This window comes from Dunckerocampus dactyliophorus, chromosome 9 (genome assembly GCF_027744805.1).
Source record: "Dunckerocampus dactyliophorus isolate RoL2022-P2 chromosome 9, RoL_Ddac_1.1, whole genome shotgun sequence".
In the NCBI taxonomy this organism is placed as follows: domain Eukaryota; kingdom Metazoa; phylum Chordata; class Actinopteri; order Syngnathiformes; family Syngnathidae; genus Dunckerocampus; species Dunckerocampus dactyliophorus.
In genome coordinates this window covers 5478217-5498208 of record NC_072827.1, presented here as the reverse complement: position 1 = coordinate 5498208, position 19992 = coordinate 5478217, and the positions used below count along the sequence as shown (strand labels likewise).

The following is a 19992-nucleotide window of genomic DNA, read 5'->3' as shown; positions in this document are numbered from 1 at the left end:
GCGCTTGAGGATTCATCATGTTCACTTAAACCAGTAACAGGCCTGCCGATAATCAATAAATCAATTAACCGCACGACAAATAAAAAGGAAGTGGATCATTTTGCTGTCCTGCATATTATTGACATGTGCATGTGTGTTTGTTTTCCTCCTCTGTCCCTACCAAACAGGCAGGATGACAAGAGGAGTCGCTCTGTGCATCTGTCTCAACACCTGGGCATGTTGGTTCTATAGAGGAATGAACGGAGTGAGCGAACCCTCCTGTCAGTCATTCCGTCTCTTTGCTATGCACTAGCCAGTGTACGACTACTTGCTACCTGTGTGTGTGGTGTGCTACACGATGGAATACTTTCTTGGTGGCTGTCGTGTAAAACGCCATTTGATGTCAATTTCAGCCCGTTTGCAGCGCATCGTCATTTTGCGACACGAAAAGGTTTATGACAAAGACACTGAAATAAATAATTCAAAACGCTGGAACATATGTTTCAGTGATTCCCAAAGTATTTTGCTGCATCCAAACTCCCACAAAGGTAAATGGCTATTCCACACAACGTTGCTAAGTCAATCAAGGAAGTGGATATGCAAATGAGCTGACGTCAGCATTGACACACTGTGAACTTCACAGTATTTCCGGGTTATGTCTCTGTTTTTTTTTTGTGTGTGTTTTGTTTTGTTAATGTTCAGACAAAAACGAAAGTGACACAGATTCAAAATCAGAAATATTGTGATTTTTATTTAATTGCAATTAATTCATCTTCTATCATTTATTGGTTTGTTTATTTTTATTTAAAAGCTCTCGACATTCCAATTACAAAGATAAATACAATTGAGAAATTAAAGTTTATTGCTTTTGATACGGTGTGCTTACATTATTATGCCATATCTCAGAATTACATTCATGAAAACATTTTCGCAAAATCATGTTGACGATAATGTTTCTTGTCAATCATTGATCGTCCAACAAAATTTGTTATCGTGACAGGCCTAACCAGTAACCTCCCTTCTTTTAGCCTCATCAACTGACATCTCGCTGGCTTATTGGGGAGTGAGTTTTAATTAAATAACAGCTAAATGTGAGCCGCCGCATATGGTCAAGACCTTACTGTCGGATTCTAACGATTAAACGTACACAGCAAACAGAAATATTGCAATTTGCAAGGCAATGGTGAAGAAAAGAGCATACCCCGCGACCCTAGGGAGGATAAGCGGCATGGACGGGTGGTCAAGAAAAGACACAAGTGCAGCACAAAGCTAAATAGAACGTTTTCCCTCCTGACATCAAATCTAATCAGTGAATCTCTTATTACTGACGAAAAACAAAGCCACGATTACACCTAATACTAAATTATAAAACCAAACGACAAGAAAAGAAGACAATTTAACAAGAATTAAAAGTTTTATTTCGGTGGCGACGGAGCTGGGACGAGCCAATCGAAACAGGGGGATGCTAAGTGGCCCCTTTTACCGACGTACCAAGTGTGTAAATAACAAAATAACACAACTAAAGTCAATTTATCACTATTTTTAAAAGACAATCTATACAAACAAGAAAGTGTTTTATTGAACTTTTAACATCTGGTGACAGAACAACCTCCGTAATCTTCCGTAACCAGGAAGTCGTCTGAGAAAACAACGGTTGGAGTTAAAAAAAAAACACTTATTGCTTTTTTACTTATTGGTTTTCTGTTCGTTATTTTATGCTCCAAAATGGGGTAAATCCTCACACAATGGCGGCTCACCTTTTTAATTGTGTTTCATGATGTGAGAATACACCATAAAGTTTCCTTCCAAGATGGAGCCACAAACAGGAAGTGTTCTTCTTCGTCTTCTTTTTCTTCTTCTTCGGTGTTATGGCGGTCGTGTCTTGGCCGCAGTCACAAGGCTGTGTCTCAATTCGGGGACTACACAAAGGACCCATGTTATGCTGTCGACGAAGGCGAGGTCTAGCCTTTGGAACACTTCCTGGTTGTGTCACGTGTTCACACCGGCTCGCTTCTTGCAATCAATCCACAGAGGACAAAAAGATGGAGAGACCTAAATAATAGCGCCATAGTTGTGTTATATTTATTTTGGGATTAGAGCAGCCATCCGTCTGCAGATTTATCTGCAGCTCAAAGAGAAACCTTGTATTTTTAACCACAATAATATTATGAACTACTTTATTACTTCTAGCTCGTTAGCCCATTTGTACAGCACTTTTTGGACTTTGGTCTTTTTTGAATTGCCTTCATATATACATTTTTATCATTAATATGTTGTTTAGATATGGAAGTTGTGTTTTGTTTTAATTGATTATTAGTAAGCTGGTTTCACTCCAGATGATGTCCCCGAAAGACACAAGTCATCATGCTCATTGCTGTTGGAGTCCATACAGCAACACCACACACACCTACTCAACAAGTGCACGTATATTTTAAAATTACGTTGTAATCTGTCAATAGAATTGTTTCTGTAAACGTACGGAATGAATTTTTAATAATAAATAATGCCTTGTCCCTACAATATAGCAGTTGATCATTTTCTAAACCTGTTTTAAATGGTATTACTTTAAACTGTACATGTACCTGTAAATACTAAGTGGAATACATCAATTTGAAAAGCAGACTATATTCCTGAATCTTCACAATCAAGGCAGAAGAAATTCATGGCATCAGCGGTAGTTTCAGCACGTTATTTATAAACATACACATGTAAAAAAACAACAACTCTGCTCATAAATAGCCAAAAGTGGTTCCAATTTTCGAAAATGGAGATGAACATCAATTCACAAACTATCAACCAGTTTCCTTGTTACCTCAATTTTTTTAAATTATGGAGAAGCTATTTAATAATAGGTTGGACAAATTTATTAATGAGAATGAATTTCTAGCAGGCAGTCAATATGGTTACAGAGCTAACATTTCAACTTCTATGGCACTGATCGAAATCACGGAGGAAATCACTACTGCTATAGACAATAGAAGATGTGCAGCAGCAGTATTCATGGATCTGACAAAAGCCTTCGATACAATTAATCGTCATATTTTAACAACAAAATTATTGAATTGGGTTAAAAGCTACCTAGCAAACAGGAAGCAATTTGTAAAGCTAGGAAAATATACATCTGGTAGTTTAAATATTACGTGTGGAGTACCCCAGGGGTCCATATTGGGACCAAAACTGTTCAATTTGTATATCAATGATATTTGTAAAGTAACAAAGGACTTAAAGATGGTATTATTTGCGGATGATACCACTGCCTTTTGTTCTGGGGAAAGCACACAAGAACTTATTAAAAAGGTGAAGGATGAAAAGGTCATATTAAAGACATGGTTTGATGAACACAGATTATCCTTGAACTTAAGTAAAACTAAAAGAGCAGAAAGGATACGTACAATCAAATACAAATAAACGGAGTAGATATAGATAAAGTGAAAGAAAACAAATTTCTGGGGATCATAATAGATGAAAAATGAGTTGGAAATCTCATATTAAAAATATACAACAAAAGGTGGCGAGAAATACTTCAATACTGAATAAAGCAAAATATGTTCTTGATCATAAATCACTCCACACGCTTTACTGTTCCTTAGTATTAGCATATCTAACGTATTGTGTGGAGATATGGGTAATAATTATAAAAGTAATCTTCACTCACTCACTGTACTGCAAAAAAGATGGTGAGGATCATTCATAATGCCAAGTATAGAGAACATACAAACCCTTCATTTTTAAAATCACAGATATAAAAATTTGCTGATTTAGTACACTTTCAAACCACTAAAATAATGCATAAAGTTAATAATAATTTGTTACTCAAAAACCTCATACAGTATTTCTCATCAGAGAGGAGAAATATGATCTTAGAGGAAAATTAAACTTAAAACATTTATACGTGAGAACTACGCTGAAAACCCACAGCATTTCCGTGTGTGGAATTAAACTATGGAACGGATTGAGTAAGGAACTCAAACAAAGTACAGAGATGAGTAAATTAAAAAAACAATACAAGCAGTTGATGTTTGCTAAATACAAGGCAGAAGAGTCTTGATCATCACAACGATGTTCTGTCATGCTCGTTTTTTATTATTATTATTTATTATTTATTATTACACTGATTATTATAGAGATTGGGAAGACCTGGGTTCGATTCTCCTTTGGGCATTTCTGTGTGGAGTTTGCATGTTCGCCATGTGTGGGTTTTCTCCGGGTACTCCGGTTTCCTCCCACATTCCAAAAACATGCATGTTAGGTTCATTGGAGACTCTAAATTGTCCATAGGTATGAATGTGAGTGTGAATGGTTGTTTGTCTATATGTGCCCTGCCATTGGCTGGCGACCAGCCCAGGGTGTGCCCCGCCTGTCGCCCGAAGTCAGCTGGGATAGGCTCCAGCATGCCCCCGCGACCCTAAAGAGGAGAAGCAGTATAGAAGATGGATGGATGATTATTACTGTATATACAGTAAAAATATGATTATGGAAAGCAGGAAGTGAACAACATGTACTGTACAAGATGTGGAATAGACGGGGGGGGAGGGGTAGGATTAAATAAGCTTTGCTTCTTCCTACTCCTTTTGGACATGTGGAACTGTGAAATGATTTATGAGATGTATTTCATTGTAACCTTCATGTTCAGCTAAACCAAACCAAACCATAAATGATCTTCCAAAGCGTATATAAGTAAGTGTCTATACGTTTTTATGATCCACGTCTTTGTGCATGGTCTGTTGTCATTGAATTTGTCTTGAGAATCCATTTAGTGCTGAAATGTTCAGAACAGAAAACACAAGATTACATTAACAACAGTGATGTAAACATTCACAAAAGCTAACATTTGCCAGTACAATAAAATGTGCATGATGTCCACACGCAATACTACGTGAATCCATCCTACCCATATACGTACGTAATCATTTATATGACAAATGATGAAGTATCCCACAGTCACAGACAGCCAGCAAGCTTTTGAGCTAACCAGTTAGCCTCTAAGTTATGTCTCTTAATAAGCCGAAAACTTACCACTTCCACACAGAAATGGAGGAGAACTTTTTTCCACTGTGTAGTGTGGGACATACCATGGCTGACTTCATGACTTTCAGTGTAATGATTTGTAATGTAATCTAATTTCTCAGTGTTTTTTGTCATTACTGCCACCTAATGACCAGAATAGTAGATATCAATTGTATTTCAATATGTTTTGACTAATAATACACCGTAGTCTACCACCAAACAGCCATCATTTTTTCATTCATTAATTTCTGGAAAAATGCAATACTGTATAGCAAGGGAGCCATAATCGAACTGCAATATTGAGAGGGACGACTGTATATTTAAGTGCCAGGTAGTGTATGTAAGTTAATGTTCCAGCTTGTAGTTGAACAATGCCGGCTCACTGCTTTTGCCTTATCAACTTGTATATTTATGTCAGGGCTGTCCAGGGGATCCCCTCTGATATTTAGCTTTTTTTTAAAAGGCAAAAAAAAAGTTATACTTAAAGATAAATCATTGTGTTTTTATTAGTTATTATTGTTGACATTTTAGCTTTTTCTAGTTACATCATGCTTTTTTGCACTTTTTGGGTTTTTTTTATTTCTTCAATGAGTCACGTTCCCGGATGGCCCCCTCACCACACTTTGGACACCCATGCGTGTAGCTGCGAGGCGACAGAGGAGTGTGTCCAAGCTCTGCCGCTGGTCAGGGGCTGGGTTGCAGCAGCTTTCAGACTCGCATTGCACGGCGATATGGAGGAGTTCCACTCCTGTTCGCTCACACAGCGGATACTTTATCTTCATTGAACACTTGTAGACTGTTAACCCGAAAGTTCATTCTATGCAAACAGTTTGAGTAAATACCACTTTTAAAAATGAGTTTTATCACATTACTTAAACAGTATGAGTATATGAAGAGTGTATGAGACAGTCATTGGGTGTACTCATTTTTTGTAAGTTGACCAAACTTAAACTATCAAGTTTTAGTCTCAGGTCACAGTGCTGCCCTGTTGTGATTGGCTCAAAACTCAAGACAAGTCTGGGCTTGTCCGTTGGAGGTTACAGAGAAAGTTGTGCCATTTTCCAATTTTCACAGAGCAATTTAAGGTCATTGCACTTTGCATGTTCCTTGGACAATACATTTCTGCCTGCATTCTTCTGTTTTTAGCAAGTTTGGATGCTTTTAAAGGACATTTGCCTGCCATAAAGAGGATACCATTTTCTGCCTGAATGAGGTGAGCTGTTTTCTCTATTCAAGTTTTAGAAACTGCTGGAACATTTCTAGTTTGAAACATGTACGTTTGAATGTGTGTAAATTTGAGGTTGACTTAGGTCAATTTTGAGCATTGGACAATTGCAGCATTGTGTTTTTAGAGTAGCCCTCTCTACTTTGCCCTCCTATTTTTGTTTAAAGCCATGTTAAAATGTCTTGGGAAGCATGAGCCTGACATCAGGTCCAACGCTGGCCAGCACTTTTCACTGAAAGCCAGGTTTGTGAAAGTGTCCTTTAAATTTCTTTTGTTTTTTGTGTTATTAATGTTATAAGTAACTCTGCCTGAATATCAAAATTGAGCATATTTCATATTTTTCAGGTGTACTTGGAGTTGAACAGGGTTGCTGGTAGAAATCTTAAAGAAGAGTTCTTTGGGGTTCTTGATGGTTTGTGTCCAAGCTTGATGGAAATCTTCAAGAGGAAGACAGGTCGGACAGGCAAGCAGTTAGCTGACCTGCTACAACAAACAACCGTGGGTTGACATTTCTGTTTTTTCTTGTAATGATATTGATGGTTAGTTCATACATAGTACAAAAACTAACTCTCCCACCTTCCCTTGTGGTACTTCTCTATATAAACTGATATAAGATGCATATCTTTGTTCTACATGTAAGTGTGTGTTATATTTCTCTGCAGAGCACTGAGCCAACAGCCATTAGATGCCTTGTCCTGAGAGGACTTCCAGTCATTCTTGGGGAAGATGCATCTATGTTCTTTAAGAGCAGTTTGGTGAGTAAAGTTTTCTGATAGGAGTTTTTCCAGTCTTGTTTTGTTTATTTGGGATGATGGGCTGTGATAATTAGAATTTATGAAAATGTTTCATTGAACTTAACTTGATAATGTGCCTTTCCTGTCACGCTTTGCTTGTCGCTCTGCTGCCGCCTGTCTGCCATTTGTCCGCAGTGCACCTCAGCCGGCGTGGGCGGAGACGCCGGAGCGCACCTGCGGGCAATCAGCAATCTGGACTCCTCTTAAGCAAGGCAGCAGCATCTGTTCAGTGCCAGATTGTACTTCCTGACCTCCTGTTCCTTGCTCCCGCTCAGTCCGGCTCCATTACCCTTACCCTGCTTTGTGGCCTGTTACCTGTGCTTATACTTACCTGCTCTGTACTACCTTAGCGTTTCCTGTTGGTTTGCCTTCAGTGTTTTTTGTTACTACTTCTAGTTTTTTCCTGACAGCCTTCTGCTGTCAGTGTTTTTTGTTTCTTACCCGTAGTGGATTTTCCTTTGTTTGTACTTTGCCTGTTTGGACTCTTTTTGTTATTAAACTTTATTTTTGTATTTCGAAGTTGCCCTAGTCTTGCGTTGGGATCCTATTTTCCTGCTGTGGCATCCGCCACTCCTGACATTTCCTGTTAGCAAGAGGAAATTAATTACTGCATTTTGTACTGCAAATTATGTAAAAATTCAAAGGGCTTGGATAGTGTCTTGATTCTGCAAAAACAAAAAACCTAATCCACTGCGGGGCTGCTGCTGGAACTTCCAGTCAATGCGTAGCTTGTGGCGGCTCCACTGAATGAACAAACAATCCAAACATCTCCAATGTATTTCTAATATTGCCTTTATTGATCTACACACACTTATCCCAATAATAACTTGAATAGAGAATAAACAAAAAGGCTCAAATTAGGCCACGAATACTCCGGTCAAAAAACTGTGTTCCTCTCCCTGATCAGAAGAGTCACACTGTCCAATACACCAACTACTGTCAAAATATGGGATCTACACCAAAACAGACACCTATACATGAACACACAAAAAATGACTAACAGCTAGTTTACACAACATTATCTAAAATAAAACCACTGTGAATGATGAAAATCATATTTATGAAGACCACACGACTGATTGTAGATAAATTGCTGTTACCCTGAATATCCTCTTTTTGTCTTGTTTCTCGCATTATAGAATCTTAATGAGGGAGCCTCCGTGGACATTCCCGTGGGAATCCTCTGCTATGAGGACACCAGCGCTGCAAGCCCAGCCAGCCCAGCATGGCCACAACTAAACCCCCCAAGAGTGGGGATCATCCTAGAGGGCAGCCTTGTAATGGAAGCACTCACCAACCTACCTCAGGCCATGTGCCTTTTGTTTGGCTTTACCTACATACTCCACCTGCAGTACCCGAAGTGCTTAAAAAACACATTTACCTTCATTCAGCAGGTAATGCTAAATTGAGGTCGAAGTGAGCTACCTCCCAAGGTTCAAAAGCTGAAGAATGATCTTGCAGTGTAAGACACATTTATGCTCATGGCACAGTTCTTCAGGTCCGTGTCTGGATTGTTGCACAAATACATTGTACTGACTGGAGCAAATATTCTTGCAGTTGCTCATTTTGTATGTGATACTTCTTGTACCGCATATGTCTAGTATTGTTCATTTTACTGAAATAATTCTATAGAGGACACATGGAGAAAGTTGCAGTTTTTTTTACCAACTCTGGTCCTCGCTGCATAGTTATTCTTAACGCCTACTTTGTGTGGCACACAAAGCATAGAGTTGTTCCTTTAGCACTCGCACTATGCTGCTACATGGTCAGTGTTGTTTTTTTCATACTTGAAAATTGTTCACAGAACAAATAATAATAAACTGTGCTGCGGTTGTATTTGGAAGGAAATTGTTTCAGAATTCAATACATATGTCCTGTTTGCTGCATCATAGAATGGTACTGTAAGGTAATATCTGCAGCAAAAAGTAAGAATATACTGTTGTAATTGTTGGCAAAGACCCATTTTGATAATTTTATGAAAGCAAGGTCTTACTGTTATCGTGTTTGTTGTGTTGTGTGTAGTGTTTTTTGTGTATCTAAATAAAATGTACTGCATAGTGTGGTCATTGACAAAAGAAGAATGAAATTGGAATTTTCTTATCCCAAATCTAATATTAAATTTAATATATTCATATTGTTAATAAAACTAGAATTTTAAGTAGACTCCACAATTTATTTTTTTAAATTGTTGATTACTTAAATCATTTAAGTTTATATAACTTGAAAATGTTAAATTCTGACTATTGTACATTTAAGTTGACTATACTTGAGCAAATTAATTTTCTCTGCTGTCAATTACTTAAACCATTTGAGGCAATCACTTGACACAAATAGTTTAAGTACAATCAACTTATCCGGGTTTACAGTGTATTTAAATACCCAATAAATGCATTACTATTGTTACTCGGTAACAATAGCAACCATTTTGCTATATTGTCAACACAGATCCTGTCACGGGTAGCTAAGGCGTGGTTCTGGATCCCGAACGCAGAGGCAGGGGGCAGGTAGGACTGTACAGAATTTATTCTGTTCCACAAGGCTACAACACAAGACGATGGTGACAACAAAGAGGTACACCATGGAAAAGAAAATACTAAACAATGCCGGTTGAAGGCAGTTGCTGCTGAACACTCATGAAAAACTGAAACTACACCGGTCTAAGGGTAGCACACAGATAAAGCATGGAGTTGAGAGGAATAATCCGGCATTCCCCAGCTGTCAGCAGTCAGCCTAAGTGGTGGGCGTCGGCAATCAAGCTCAGGTGCGTTCAGCAGCTCCGCCTCAAGCCAGGAACATAGGATCTGGATTGAAAATAATCAAAAGGGAGACAGGGGCACCAAGAAAGGGCACGTGGAATGTGACAGATCCCTTCTACGTGTGAGATGTGTATGTGTGAAGTGGAAATATGGTCGCCACAGTACCATGAAGCTGTCACGCTATGGAGTGTGTCTGGACCCCAGGCCCAGAGGCAAGAGACAGGTGAGGTTTACAAAGTCTTTAATTGTTCCAAAAGGTGATGGTGGAAAAGATAGCACCATGGAGTAAAACTTAAGAAAAACCTGGCAGACGCATACAGCCGCTGGAGACACCAAAGAAAAGTATAGGATTAAAGGGATAGTTTGGATTTTTTGACATGGAGTTGTATGACATCCCCATCAGCAGTGTAGTGCACGAGCAGTGACTTACCCCCCACTTGGTCTTCTAAGTCCAGTTCTGGTTGGATTTTGGTGATGAAGAACGTAGTTCCACTTCGTTGCCGGGACATTTAAGTAAAGAGTTTGGCCACTTAAAACAAAAACAATATGCTTTGCATGGGAGTTTGCCCAACCAGTCTACATGTGTTTTGTGGACTTGGAGAAGGCATTCGACCGTGTTGCTCGAGGAATACTGTGGGGAGTACTCTGGGAGTATGGGGTATGGAGTATGGCCCACCTAATTCAGGCTGTTTGTTCCCTGTTCCCAAGTGGAGGAGTTTAAGAACCTCGGGGTCTTGTTCACGAGTGAGGCAAGGATGGAAGGCAAGATTGACAGGCAGACTGGTGCGGCATCTGCAGTGGTGCGGACTCTGCACCTGTCCAAGAGGGCGTTGAGCCAAAAGGCAATGCTGTCAATTTACCGGTCGATCTATGTTCGTACCGTCACCTATGGTCATAAGCTACGGGTAGTGACCAAAAGGACAAGATGGTGGGTACAAGCGTCCGAAATGAGTTTTTTCCGTAGGGTGGCTGTGCTCTCCCTTAGAGATAAGGTGAGAAGCACTGTCATCCGGGAGGAACTCGGAGCAGAACCACCGCATTGAGAGGAGCCAGATGGTGGCTCGGGCATCTGGTCAGGATGCCTCCCGGACACCTCCCTGCGGAGGTGTTCAGGGCATGTCCGACCGGTAGGAGACCTCGGGGAAGACCCAGGACATGTTTGAGAGACTATGTCTCTCAACTGACCTGGGAGCGTCTCGAGACCCGCCGGGAGGAGCTGGACGAAGTGGCTGGAGCGAGGGAGTTTTGGACACCCCCATTATAAATAATACAATAAGGCGTTGAGACTAAATCAACAGCACCTCCTCTGGTTGCAGCCAAGTCGTGCACTCCAGTGCTTTAAGACAGCAACCAATTCATGAATGAATCATTTGTCAATATTTTCGATCCATCTATTTTAGGGGTGTCATGAGACACAAGACGATACGCGAGACGCGAGACTTTAACATTACTGTTAAGAAAAGTGCAATGAAAAATCTAAAAAAGACTGTATGACAATATATTGCAATCTATTCATATAATTTCTACTAGATTACACTCTTCTGCACTCTGTGTGTATGCAGCAGCTCCGCCTCCACCCATCCAGACAAAGAGGCTATCAGACTGACTGACAAAAGTTAAATAAAAAAATTAAATTCAAGCTTTTTAACCCGGCGAGATATTTTTCGTGGCATGTTTTGCAGGGTGCAACATTTATAACAGTCTCACCAACAGCAGGTAAGTTCCACACAGCAGACATGTTTGTCTTGGGTTTGGCACACCTGCGCAGTGTGAAGGAAAGAGGGCGGGACACGCTCGCTGCAGGCTGCATGCTGCAATAGTACGAGCCACAGGTTATCGGCGTTTGTGACCGGCATTGAAAGGCGTTTATGGGAATCACATGCCTTTTCACGGAAAACGGCCGATTTCGACCGGTGGCCGACGGCGGGTGGCAAAATTATTCATTTATTGTGCGATCAGTGAATTCATTTATTATCGTGCCCACGAGGCATTTTTGTTCTGAACAAGAAATCTTGAGAAAAAAATCACCCATAATCTATTTCCATCTAACGGTGTACGTGACACAGTAAATCAAAGTCCGTAAAGGTAGTGTGGCAATGATTTATTGATGTTAAAATGCTACACAAAGCACCGTCACATGTTGGGGCTCCACAGGTAAGTCGTCACTGACAAAAGGTTGCGGGGCACCCCGTGACATGTTGGTGTGTTTCTCCGTCCCCCCCAACGTGATCACTGAGATCTTTTTTTATTTATTCGCAAGAAGGAAGGACGCACGTTTTAAAAGGACAAACCTGCCCACCAAACAATCCTGGTCCTGTCCTTAGCGTGTTTCACTTTCCCTTCCCGCGTGTTATTATCGCCTATACGGTAGAAGACTCAGCAGTATGGCACCTTTTCCAGGCTGTCGTCGTGTCCAGTGTGTTGGTCTCGTGATCAGCACTATTTACACGTCTTTTCCCAAAACAAAAGAACAGCAAAGAAAGAGAGAAAGAAAAAAGGGACAAAGTGTTGTTTGCGAAAACAGTGCATGGAGCTACAGTAGTGACGGCAAAACTACGGTATGTACACGCCTGTCATTGTCAAAGCTGCATTTTGGATGTATGTACACAACACGTCTTCACATCTTCAAGAAGTCACATTAAATAGAGCAAACACTTCTGCTGTAGAAAAAAAAAGAAGAGAGCGAGGGAAGTCAATCTGAATGACATACAGTATGTAACCACGTGTGTATCACATAAAACATAGACAACAAGAACAGTATTCATACCACTAGTAATGACATTATCGCAACAATTCAAATGGAAATCTCTTTTCAGCATCTCCTCCTCCTCCTACTCCTCTCATCATGTCGCTTTATGGTCGTTTTCTTTCAAAACAACGACAAAAACAAAATAGGAATAAGAAACATTCACAACTGTGTCCATCCTTGCAGGGATCTCCACTGAATCCTCACATTTGGTTTTTCTTTTCCTCTCTTAAACGACTCCAACAAGTCACATGGCGGGTGAGCGTATTTGGGGGGGGGAAAGGAGAAGAGTGCGCAGGCCGGTTTGCAACTTTGCAAACGCCAAGATTGATACAATCTTTTTAGTAGACGCCTTGCATATATCCATCTTCTCTTGTGCTCATTTGGTGCCCTTGATCAACTACAGTAATCCCTCGTTTATGGCGGTTAACAGGTTCCTGACCCGACTCTGATGAGAGAATTTCTGCAAAGTAGGATTCCTTATTTCTAAATGGAATATTTTTGTAGTTAGTAGTGATGTCCGATAATATCGGCCCACCCATATTATCGGCCCGATATGGGCATAAAAATGTAATGTCAGTGGCGGAGCTATGTGGTGGCCAGTGGGGTGGCCGTGGCATTGGCTGATGACGCCTGCTCGGATGAGAAGCCAAACATCTTTTAAGACAACCTGAACAACCCGGTCGCAATCGATTCTAGACTAGACGGGACGCCCCAGACATGCCTACATGAAAATAATGACACTTGATTTTCTTCCCTGGACTTTTTGATGATCAAAAAAATGTAGATGGCTACTCTGTTGACTTTAAAACAAATGTCACAGCCCAAGTCTTCCTCAGATGTTTTACAGTGTTGTTTACAGCCAGGTTGAGAAGCTAATAGCTGATACTGTATCCATTAACTTCACAACAGATATGTGTTAATTTCACGACAGGATATATAGATATCCGGTATCGGTATCGGAAATTGAGAGTTGGACAATATCGGCATATCGGTTCTTAGCAAAAAGCCAATGTCGGACATCCCTAATAGTTAGAGCATATAAAACCTGTTGACAACCTTCTAAATATGCTTTTTAACATTACTAGAGCCCTCTAGACATGAAATAACTCCCCATAGTCACCTTTACACTCATATTACCCAATACACTAGACATAATAAGACAAAATAAGACATAACTCACACATGTTAGTGTTGGGAGAGTCACATTATCACCGCATACTTCCTGCAGTGGCTATCCTCTTTAGTGTAACATTACTGTAACCTGGTGATCAGTGTAGAATACTACATATCATCATAATTTCTTTGAAAGCCTCTTCTGACTGCCTTACGTTTCTATTTCGGTTCATTTCGCCATTTTTATGATTAAACATGCACATTTTTGACTAATAACAGGCTGCAGTCAACCACCAAACAGTGATGATTTATTAACTTAAACATTTTGGAAAAAGCCTGATTGAGAGAAGCCGCAAATTTTGAAGCACACAGTGGCGAGGGATTACTGTACGTGGAAAATTAAACATCATTCATGGATTCATTGTGAAATATCATTTTCATATTCATTTTCCATGGCAAATATTGCAAAAATTGTACAGGCATTGTTTTATAGCATAGCTGGGGTCCTTTTTGAGACGGGAAACTAGCTGAGACCGGATCAACAGCGCCCCTGCCAGTTGCATCCAAGTACTGCATCCCATTTTGCCTGTACGAATTCCACACAGTTGTATCAATAATCTTAACAATAATCCACCAATCAATCATTATTCCCATCCCTGGACGTCACTGCGATGGCAGCGAAAAGCATGACACAACAGTGGCGTAGCGTCAAGAGGGGGCAGTCGCCTGGGGAGCACATAAAAAATGCTTAAGAAAAGTCGTACAAAAACCTGAAATGATGAACCTATCATCACGCTGCCCGCTGGCGAGTTATGAAAGGTAGCGTGTTTAAGTGTTTGTTTCATTTTAAAGAGGCAAACCTTAACTCTTTCACTTGTGTCGTTTATCGCTGCTTTAAATGGGCCTAAAAAAACATTGCCTGTAGTTATTCAAGCTCTTATGACGGCCACAGTTTTACTCCGGAGCAGATTATTTCAGTCATTTCTTGTGGGACAAATGCCAGTGCAATCGGAACAATCAGCTCACAGATTGTGTTCGACCTCCGTCGCGGTCATGATCGTTCAAGAAAATGCATCGTAATGTCAGACGACCCACTTCACTCCTCACACCCCCTCCACTACCTGATAATAAGCCCTGCTCGCCGAGGCGGTCACCGGCTTTGAAGGCTCGAGTCACATGACACTGCAAACAGACCGCTCCATAAACTCCTCAGGGCGTTGAATGGATGACAACTGGACCGTTCACGTTGTCTTCAGAGTGGTGGTAAACGAGTCGTTAAGATAAAATGGACTGAGGCCTCTAGGGCTCTCCTATCTGGTCTTTCAACATGAACTGATTAAGCCTGCTCAGACGAGACCCAAAACATCTTCTTACGCAACCTGATGAGTCTGATGACAATGGATTCTAGATTCCATAGGAAAGCTCCAGTTGTCCTATTAAGTCTCTGAGCATGAGCTGATGAAGCCTGCTCAGTTGAGAGGCCAAACGTTTTGTCAAACAACTTGAACAATCTGGTTGTGATTCATTCTAGACTAGATAGGACAGCTATATTTCTTTGAGCAGCCTGCTCGGATGGGAAGCCAAGCATCTTATAAGACAACGTGATCAGCCCGGTTGTGATCAATTCTAGACTAGATAGGACAGCTAGAGCTGTCCTATCTAGTCACTGAGCATGAACCAATGAAGCCTGCTCGGATGAGAAGCCAAACATCTTCTAAGACAACCTGAGCATAACCCGGTTGCCATTGCCTCTAGACTAGATGGGACCGCTCCAGTTGTCCTATCCTGTCTTTGAGCATGAACTGATGAAGCCTGCTCAAATAAGAAGCCAAACATTTTCCAAGACAACCTAAACAGTTCGGTTGTGATTGATTGTTGACTGGATAGGACAGCTCCAATTGGCCGATCAAGTCTTTCAGCGTGAACTGATGACACCTGCTCGAATGAGAAGCCAAACATCTTCTAAGACCACCTAAACCAGGGGTGTCAAACTCGTGCCATGGAGGGCCGAGACACTGCAGGTTTTCTTTCCAGCCAGTCACTAAAGCAGGTGATTTTAATGATCAACACCTTCAGTTTGAGGGAAGGAGCTCATCAATTAAATCACCTTCTGAAGAAACTGGTTGGAGAGAAAACCTGCAGCGTCTCAGCCCTCCAGGGCACGAGTTTGACACATATGACCTAAACAGTCTGGTTGTGATCGATTCTTGACTATATAGGAAAGCTCCAGGTGTCTGATCAAGTCTTGAGAATGAACTAATGGAGCCTGCTCGGATGAGACAACTTGAACAGTCCAGTTGAGATTAAATCTAGACTAGATAGGACAGCTGTGTTTGTCCTGTGTAGTTTTTGAGCATGAACTGATAAAGACTGCTCGGATGAGAAGTCAAATGTCTTCTAAGACACCCTGAACAGCCGTGTTGTAATCACTTCTAGAAGAGATAGGACAACAGTAGCTGTCCTTCCTAGTCATTGAGCATGAATGGATGAAGCCTGCTCGAATGAGAAGTCAAACGTCTTCTAAGACACCCTGAACAGCCCAGTTGTAATTGATTCTAGACCGGGTAGGACAACTGGAGCTGTCCTACCTTGTCATTGAGCATGAAGTGATGCTTGGATGAGAAGCCAAATATCTAAGACAACCTGAACAGCCTGGTTGCGATCTATTCTAGACTAGATAGGACAAATTGCGCTGTCCTACCTAGTAGCTGAGCATGAACTGATGAAACCTGCTCAGATGAGAGGCCAAATGTCTAAGACAACCTGAACAGCCCGGATGCTATCACTTCTAGACTAGCTCAGGCAGCTGGAGCTGTCCTACCTAGTCATTGAGCATGAACTGATGAAGCCTGCTGGGATGAGAGGCCAAACATCTTTTAAGACAACCTAAACAGTCCAGTTGCGATCCATCTAATGCCCTGAAAATGCAATGACCTGGAAGGATGGGAATATTCAGAAGCAGTCCATTAAGTCCCATAAATGAGCGAGAAATACGGTGGCCATAAAGGGTGAAAACCTACTGCATGACCAAGTTTCTTCTTTGACTTTTTATATTTTTGTGTATGAGACTTCAACAATGCATCGTCACCGCAGGACAGAAACTTTAAACCAAAGGTGGCTAAGGTGTGGCCCAAGGCCCATTGATTTTTACTGCGAGGGTACGCACAGCCATAAGGGATACGTACTGTAGGTGGTGACCACATTGGTGCCTGAAAGTCTGTGTGTCATGTCTCTAAAGACCCCTTTGCGACCCTCGTTTGGGCACCCCTGTCCTAAGTGAAACCTCTCATCAAGTCAGTCGTTTTACAGTAAATGCTTTTAAACGCCGGCTCCCCAGCCCCCCAAAATGGTGCCTGAAATCAGTTAACGCTGATCCACTTTGTCAAAAACAAAAATCTATACATGTATATAGTTGATAGTTCAACTGGAGGAAGATCAAGAGAGACACGCAACGATTGTACGGAAGTGCGTCATCGGAAAACGAAGAATCGAAAGTGGACTGAGCATCGATCACTTCAGAAATCAACACAAAACAAAACAATCAGGGTTTGTTTGCACCTCCGCCTCTGTGTCCCCGACTGCAGAGCTGCTTGGAATAAAGTGCAGGATTTTGTCCAAAGCCTCGTTTTTCTTTCATAGAATCTCAATGTTGACCAGCGTTCAACAAGGAAACGGCGTGAAGCGCTACATTCTTGTTGCGTGACAGAGCAAAGAAGCCAAAAAGTGTGTCTTTACCACAATAATGCTCACTTTCGATGACTGACGTGACTGTACCTCTGCTAAGAAGATTATGTAATTGTGTCCGTTTGTTGGCACACAGGATTACAGCAAACGTTGTTGCAGGGAGGGACGTTTCGACTGTTACACATTGGTGCAAATCCGGATACATGATCCAAGGCTGGATGCAGAGTTTGGACATATTTTTATGTCATTCCTCAGCGAATCGTGCACAATTTAACATTGAACATTTATATTATTGTGCTTGGAATGTGCAGAGCATTCTACTAATATTTATTTCATATTTATTACCTCCGCCAAGGAGGTTATGTTTTTGCCGGCGTTTATCTGCTTGTTTGGTTGTGTTCAAAATAACTTAAAAGTTCTGAATGGATTTGGATGACATTTTCAGGAATTGTGGGAAATGGGATATGGAAGAACTGGTGAAATTTTGGGGGTGAGCCAGGAATTTTTAAAAAGTACTCTTTAACATTGCGAGATAGGACCATTTTCAGCATTTGTGCATATAACTCCACAAAAAAGAAAAAATATGGTCAGAGCAGTTGGGAAAAAAAATACAGGGCAAGTTTCCAACTCCAAAATATCAAAGACTGATCCAGATAAAGGAATAACTCCGATACCATGATCCAAAATATGCAAAAATAAAGAGATCTTTGGAATTGTAATAGTAGGAAGACAACAAATGAAGCTATAAACATGCAACTAGCGCCATTATATATAGCTAAGCCACTGTAGAATCTGGGGTGTGCCAACGGATTTGTTTCTTCAAAAGCCATAGTGCGAGATCCAGAAGCAAACCGCCATTACGGAAAATGACATTTTTGTGAATAACTACTGAACTAATATCGAAATCATTATGAATCCAATTGCTAATGCTGTTTTCATGGTCAAGAAATCTAAATATGTACATAAAATAAATGCAGGACAAATATTTATGGTGTACATCACAATATGGGGGAACTACGGCGCTTGGCGCAGGTCTGCGCTCTCAGGGTGCTTTTGTAGTTATCATATTTTCAACCACTCATGTTGTAAACTAAGGGCAGTGTGCCACCAGGGGTTTGGGGCTTAAGGCTTCATAAACAATGACTATAGGAAAAAACTAAAAATTAAAAATGGAGGCCTGACTCAGGAGGGTAGAGCAGGTGGTCCAGTAACCGGAAGATTCTCAGTTCAAATCCTGCTTCCTGCATCCCAGTCACTGCTACTGTGTGCATGTGACAAAATCAAGAACTTTCTTCTTTAGAATCCCTTTTTATCAAGTCATCTTTTTTCTCCCCCTTATGTCAGCCGTGACAATACTAAAAAATACTAACAACAGCATTACTGTCTGATGAATTATTGTTTCAAATGTCACATCGGCGTTATCGTTACAGACAATGAGCTGTGGTGCGTTACTATGCACTGACGAGTTGAGTCTTTTGAACAGCTCTTATAAGTGAGCGATGAGAACACATTCCCATGCAGTTACATGAGATACAAGACCCAGCCAACTGCAACGGCAACCGCAACTGGGAATCGGTTCTCACTGGTCGCTTAAAAGAGCTGCTCAAAGAACTAGACTCGTTCACGAACGGCACATAAGGTACAGTCCAAAGCCGTGTGTGGCGATAGATGTACACGTACTACTTCAATGTCATTGATGTAACAGGCAAGAGCATACGCGTGAGATGTACATGATGGACCAGAGCCAAGTGTTACTAGCGACCATACCTTCTTTAACGTCATTTGCCCAACACTGGCCATGACTGAGGGCCAAAATATTAGCAACAGCTGCCGGTGTGACGCACAGCAAGTGTACACCACTGCAAAGCACGAACACAAGCACAAACATCAAAAGTGAGCATTATTAGAAGTATAAAGGCACATTTTTTTGTACTGGATGGAATTGTTGGCCTGTGCAGGTGTACCTAATGGAGTGGCCGGTGGGAATATTTGACGGACGTTACGGATAAAGTAAGTTATACTTCGTGCTAAATTTCCTTTTTTCCGCTTGAGTGTCTGTACATTCATGAAGCGCAGATAAACCCCCACCACCCTTAGCTGAAGCCCCCCTATTGGTTCATCTGCGACTCCTTCACTATGTGGAAGAAAACCCTGAATTTGTTGTCACCAACATTTCCTGGCTTATTATGTACTTTTATGACATAGTGAGCATCTTGACTGCATTACAAGTAAACAAAGGACTCTTATGATAATATGACTTTCAACCTTCCTCGCTGAAAAATGTCCAAAGAAAGATAAAAAAAAAGTGTTATTCCGTGTGTTTGTCGTCTCATCTGCATGTAATAAGGCTGGTCCGCTCATTGTGTGTCTCTGGCCGTTTGTGCTCGGGCCAGCTGCTCAGAGGTAGAAGCCGGTGGCGGGCGGGTCTGGGAGGCCGGACAGGGTGTCGGGGCACGGCATCTGGACAGCAGGAGGCGCTGCCCCATTCCCATTGGGCACAGCACACCCTGCCGGGTAGGTGGTGGTCAGGATGCAGCCGTTCTCCATCTGCACAGCAAACAGAAGGCAGTAAGTTACGTCATGTACATTCATGAATATCTGCTGGCCCATTTTGCTATTTTTTCATTGCTTAATTTTATTTTTTATTTGATTTTATTATATTTTGGAGTCTTGATAAGACGCTGC

The 19992-nt window shown here is 41.2% G+C and overlaps 1 protein-coding gene and 1 long non-coding RNA gene across 3 annotated transcripts in view; one reads left to right on the top strand and one right to left on the bottom strand.

Annotated features, from left to right (window-relative positions):
- Positions 1-5613: 5613 nt before the first annotated feature.
- Positions 5614-8023, top strand: LOC129187754 (uncharacterized). Its single transcript, XR_008572459.1, has 4 exons — positions 5614-6199; positions 6557-6709; positions 6874-6966; positions 7141-8023. It is a non-coding gene; the product is annotated as an uncharacterized LOC129187754 (long non-coding RNA).
- A 3117-nt stretch (positions 8024-11140) lies between these two features.
- The window catches only part of LOC129187344 (aryl hydrocarbon receptor-like), a 73069-nt gene continuing 64217 nt past the window's right edge, over positions 11141-19992 (bottom strand). Inside the window, exon 9 of one of the 2 annotated variants that reach the window (XM_054786463.1) lies at positions 11141-19854. In XM_054786463.1, coding sequence (XP_054642438.1) covers positions 19705-19854 — 150 coding nt within the window. In that variant the 3' untranslated portion in view covers positions 11141-19704. The remainder of the gene's footprint in view (positions 19855-19992) is intronic. The other variant, XM_054786462.1, reaches the window with a different exon arrangement.